The 6,006-nt window shown below is 41.3% G+C and overlaps 1 protein-coding gene across 1 annotated transcript in view; it reads right to left on the bottom strand.

Moving 5' to 3' along the window:
• Positions 1-2,725, bottom strand: part of LOC106810257 (synaptic vesicle glycoprotein 2C-like) — a 7,337-nt gene extending 4,612 nt beyond the window's left edge. The window contains exon 1 of the mRNA XM_014813550.1: positions 2,386-2,725. Within this exon, the coding sequence (XP_014669036.1) occupies positions 2,386-2,610 (225 nt within the window). The 5' untranslated portion in view covers positions 2,611-2,725. The remainder of the gene's footprint in view (positions 1-2,385) is intronic.
• Between the last annotated feature and the right edge of the window lie 3,281 nt (positions 2,726-6,006).

Genomic DNA, 6,006 nt, shown 5'->3' on the forward strand with positions numbered 1-6,006 from the left:
ATAAACAAGGGAAATTCGTCATTTACTAGCCTTATAATACCTACGATTTACTACGCGTAACTCATCCAACTTGAGCTCAAATCGGACACAGTACATTCGCCTATCATCGTGCGAAATCGTTTCCTCGTAGACACCCGCAATCCGGAGATACAGCCTAAAACGTACGACACGATTCTCCATTCTTTGGCCATCAATCCAACGCCATTGCGCGCCTATAATTCAAACAAAAGGCAGCTACCTAACGCGAGCATGCTACATAAAAGGCAGCTACATAACTCAGCGAGGCATGTGGCTCGCTGGGAGATTAGGCATCAACACTCGGCGAGATAACCTTTGACCGTACACAGGCCACCTCTGTACATAGCTGGCATGCCTTCACGCACGCACGCCAGCCGCATGATTAGCTCGTCGAGTGTTGCGTCGATATCCAATCTCCCCGCGAGCCACAACGCCACATTCCGCAGCGACTGCGCGGCAGTGTTGCTGCTTTTTGTCTGAATTATAGGCGCGCAATGGCGTTGGATTGATGGCCAAAGAATGGAGAATCGTGTCGTACGTTTTAGGCTGTATCTCCGGATTGCGGGTGTCTACGAGGAAACGATTTCGCACGATGATAGGCGAATGTACTGTATCCGATTTGAGCTGAAGTTGGATGAGTTACGCGTAGTAAATCGTAGGTATTATAAGGCTAGTAAATGACAAATTTCCCTTGTTTATTGATGTCACACTCCTCCCTATTATCTACTCCTGATAACACCCAGCACATGGTGTGGCAGCAACCTCAATGTGGTACATTACAGTTAACTTTACGTAAGAATTTAATTTACATAACTCTGACAATGGCCTTAATTTGAAAGGCCTACTTGCTTTTTAAAATTTTAATGGGTATAATATCGCAGCTAAGTACTGTAGGTAGGTAGATAGTATTCATATATTATGAAGTTGCTCATTATATGGCTCGGGTCTACCCCAGTACATGCTTTACTGTAGTTTTAAATCCCAACCCAGTACAAGCGCACATTATATATCATAGAATGATTTACAGATTTACATGTATCATAAAATGACACAGAGTCATCTTACATTACATTTCAGTTATTTTTCATCAGTTACAAGTCAACTACAGTTATTTAATATTATTAAAAATTAAACCAACATAACTACCAGCCAAAATAGTTACCTCTGCAAATCCCAATAATAATAATAATAATAATAATACCTATAGATTATGATAGGCACAGCATGTATATCTACAAGGAAACTCAGGGAGGAGGTGGACAGCATGGATGACCATGAAGGAAAGGGGGAAGAGGGATGATAGATATAAGGGGAGAAGATGGATGGAGAGAAAAGAAGAGGAGAGAGGAGGGAAGAAGGTATAGAAACGAACTAGAGATGTAGGTGGATAAGGAAGGCGAGAATTTGGATCGAGAGTGTGTGAAGGGGGAAAATTGTGGGTCAGCTATATGTACGTGGGCTTGGGCCGAAACATTTACACATGTCACTTTAGTCTTACATACACCATAAAACACTTGCCATGCATTATCAGCTTCTGAAATACCTTTTACTTTTGGCCTTTTGACTTTTTGGCCCTAGAACTAAGCGCCTGATTAAAAAAAATTTAAAGCAAAATTTGTTGACCTAAAAAACCTGCCAAAAGCACCAAGTCGAATTCTAATGAACTGGCGCTGAGAGGGTCTATGTAACCCAGGGTACTGCCTGCTAGCTGCTGGTACTATCTAATATGCCGGACCGTACCTCGCCTACTCCACTAACGAGTCTAGGGAGTCGCCTACGCCTACTCCCTAACCATATCAAATGGTTACCAGGGTACGTTCCAGTATACAGGACCGTACCAAGGGTACGTTCCGGCAGTACCTTGGGGGACATAGACCTTATGAGCTGAACTGGCGGCCCTAAGCTACTTGACCCTTAGCTCTAGAACTATAGCCTTCGCTCTGCCGAGGCCTATACAGTATACTACTACTGCCTGTGCAGAGCGAAGGGCTATATTACCGGTTATTATTATGGCAGTGGCTACGGGTACGCCAGCCGTATCTTAATGTCTCGAGGCTACGGGTACGCCAGTCCATTCGCTTTCATACTTAACGAGACAAAGATGGCGGCGGTGGCGCTAGATTTCGAAATAACGCCTTGGGAAATAAATTCACGATTTCAGAGTTTAGATGAGCAAGAACCCTAACCCTAACCCTAAACCTAACCCTAACCATAACCCTAAACCTAAACCTAACCCTAACCCTAACCCTAACCCTAACCCTAACGCAAAAAATGGGCTTGAACGACCGACGGCTGGCGTACCTCCAGCCACTGCGTATTATTATAGTTCTAGAGCTACTCGACCCTTTGATGACACCGCAGCTTTACCTCAACAGCATCACCGCAATTAGTCCATCCCATGACCAAAAGGAGAATCCAATGGTACTTTCCTAGTCCAATGTAGTCCAACACGTCATCGTAAATCCAGGAACGTGTCCCACTCTTATCAATATCGGTATGCCTACCAACAACATCACTCTCTTCGGAAATATCCTGTAACAATTTGTCAGTTTCTAGTGATAATTCACCATCATCCTGATCGTGACTCATCATTATATCGTATCCTTTTGTAACAAACTGTTATGCCACGCAAACACATATATTGCCATTGGTTTAACGAAAGAAAACGATGTTTGTAAGCACTAGTTTATATAAAACGACTCCATTTTTGGTCGATAATTTGACCGTCGCGTGTCGTCATTCAAGAAAAATTATTTATTTATATTTATTATTATTATATTTATTTTATAATTTATATTTATTATTTATTTATTTATTGATAAATGTGGTTTTTCTCCATAAATAAATAACTCTTTTGCAACTGGATTTTTCAAGTCATCGCCTAATCTAGCTCTGATTCTAGTTCTATCACATTTTCTATGCCCTAGTCATCGCCCGTGGCATTAGACTGGTGCGACAGTTCCACACGCTCCACTCAGTGTAGCGAAGGATGTATGCCGGAGTGAAGATGGCGAACGAGTACCAGTCTACCCTGGGATGTGAAGTGTGCGAAGTGTATGACGATCATAGAGTTATATATTAGACCCCGTATTGTATAATAGACCCCTCTATTGTATAATAGAGTATTGTATTGTATTGTATAATAGACCCCTCTATTGTATAATAGAGTATATTAATACAACTCTATGATGACGATACTACTATTTTACGACAAAAGAGGGCGCTGGCGTTCTTTGCACCCACCTATGCTCTCTTGTAGAGACGGCATTTCATCGTCTCGCTCACTTCAGCACTTGGTAACACACACATATATATATATATATATATATATACATACACATACTACTTATATATATATATATATATATATANCCAAAGTGCTGAAGTGAGGGCGAGACGCATGAAATGCCCGTCTCTACAAGAAGAGCTAATAGGTGGGTGCAAAAGAACGCCAGCGCCCTCTTTGTCGTAAAATAGTAGTATCGCTCACCATCAGACGTTGTATTATATATAAATTATATATAAATATATTCAAATATATAATAATAATATATAATCATAAATAAATAAAAATAATATAAATACAATATATATTATATAATATAATATAGAATATAATAATTAATATATAATAATAATAATATATACAATAATAATAATAACTATATCATATAATAATTATAATTAATATATAATATATAATATCTATAATATTAATATATGCTAATAGTATATACTGCTATGATCGTCACACACTTCACCACACTTCACGCATCCCCAGCTGTAGGACTGGTACTGCGTTCGCCAACTTCACGTCCGGCTACATCCTTCGCTACACTGAGTTGGAGCGGCAGTGAACTGCGTACCAGTCTAATGCTACGCGCGAATGACCTAGGCATAGAAAATGGTGGATAGAACTAGAATCAGAGCTAGATTAGGCGACTGAGCTTGCTATAAATGCCAACAGTTGCAAAAGCAAGTTATTTATTTATGGGAGATAACCACATTTAATCATAAATAATAAATAATAAATATAAATTATAACAATAAATATAATAATAAATAAACTATAAATAATAGATTTCTTGATGACCGACACACGGTACGACGCGGTCAATTAGTCGACCAAAATGGAGTGTTTTATATAAACGTGCTTACAATAACCGCGTTCGCTACTAAACGCGCAAATGTGCTACTAAACAGCGAAACGTGCAGGATATGTGCAGGAATGTGCGCGGTATATGTGCAATGGAAATGTGCGCGAATGTGCAGGAATGTGCAGGAAGCAAATCTATACCTAAACAGCGGAATGTGCTACTAAACAGCGAAATGTGCGTATAAACAGCGGAAAGCTGCTACTAACAGCGTAATGTGCGCGAACATAGCCTAAGAATGTGGCGCAATGTGCCTCGAATTAACTGCCGCAATGTAGTCAAAATGTGTTAAAAAATGTCTAATACTAAACGCGGAATGTGCATAAACCAGCCGAAATGTTGCTACCTAAACGCAGAATGTACGCCGAAATAGGTAAGAATGTGGCGCAATGTGCATCAATAACTGGCCGCAATGTATTGCAAATGTGTACAAATATTATACTAAACAGCGAAATGTGCTAGCTAAACAGCGAAATGTGCTACTAAAAGCGGAATAGTGCGCGAATAGGTGAAGATGTGGTGCGCATGTGCATCAATAACGCTCAAGGCGGTCGTTGTCTTTAACACCTGACGAGAGTACTATACAGATATGTACCCGAGGTACATATATGTATACACAAGACTGTACCCGACTCTGGACTAAAAACAGAAGTGTACCCTAAGCCCTACAGCAGCTAACGCCTAACTCTATAACCCTAGTCCTAACCCTAACTCTACCCATAACCTTACCCTAAACATACCTCATCAGTAAAATATAAAACATAATACTAAACAAACCATAAAACGACCTCGGGTAAGCATATCTGTAGTAACCTGCTTCGACAACGACCTCGTGCATCAAATAGAACTGCCCGCAACTGTATCAAATGTCTAAAAAATATTAATCAAACAGCGCAGAATCGTGCTAGTAAAAAGCGAAATGTTGCCTACTAAACAGCGAAGATTGCTTAGCTAAACAGCGGAATGCTGCGCGAAATGGGTAAGAAATGTGGCGCAATGCGCATTCAATAAACTGGCTGCAATGTATTCAAATGTGTTAAAAAATATTATAACTTAAAACAGCGCGGAATGTGCTACTAAACAGCAGCAGATGTGCGCGGAATGGGCCGGGGTCAAATTGGCTCGGCGCAATGTGCATCAAATAACAGGGGCGGTCTACAGCCTTTTTCTGAACAAAGGAGGGAGCCAAATCTTTATTGGTCCTGTTAAATGCAATGACCTTAAATGCACAATACACAAAACCAACAGTAAATAAAAATACACATAATACAATTGTATTTATTATGAAAGTAAAACTCAAACACAACCCCTTTGCCGGGAAGCAATAGGAATAGCCACGCCTGCAATGTCTGCATTTGTAGTTTTAGTGACTTGAATAAGGCAGGCAGGAGAGCACTATGGTTAATGTTGCTGAATCGCGCCAATTCGTAGGCTTTATGGGAGCAGGCGTAAACGGCTTAGAATTCCCCTTCCACTACCTTCTCCTCTCCTCCTACACCACCTTCTCCCCTCCTCTACCTCTCCTCCCCTGTCTCCTCACACCACCTTCTCCCCTCCTCCCGCTTCTACCTACTCATCTTCCCTCCTCCTCTTTTCCCCTCTTCTCCTCCTCCTTCTCCACCCTCTCTCCCCTCCTCTACCTCTCCCTCCTCTACCTCCTTCTTCGCTCCTCCCCTCTCCACTACCATCTTTCCTCCTCCTGACCCCTCTCTCCTTTCTCCACCACCTTCTCGCCTCGCCGCTCCTATCCTCATTCTTTCTCTACCACCTCCGCCTCCTCGCTACTATCCACTGTCCCCTCCTCTCTTCCTCCTCCTTCTCTCACCACACCTTC

This window comes from Priapulus caudatus, unplaced genomic scaffold (assembly GCF_000485595.1).
Source record: "Priapulus caudatus unplaced genomic scaffold, Priapulus_caudatus-5.0.1 Scaffold424, whole genome shotgun sequence".
Classification (NCBI taxonomy): Eukaryota; Metazoa; Priapulida; class Priapulimorpha; order Priapulimorphida; family Priapulidae; genus Priapulus; species Priapulus caudatus.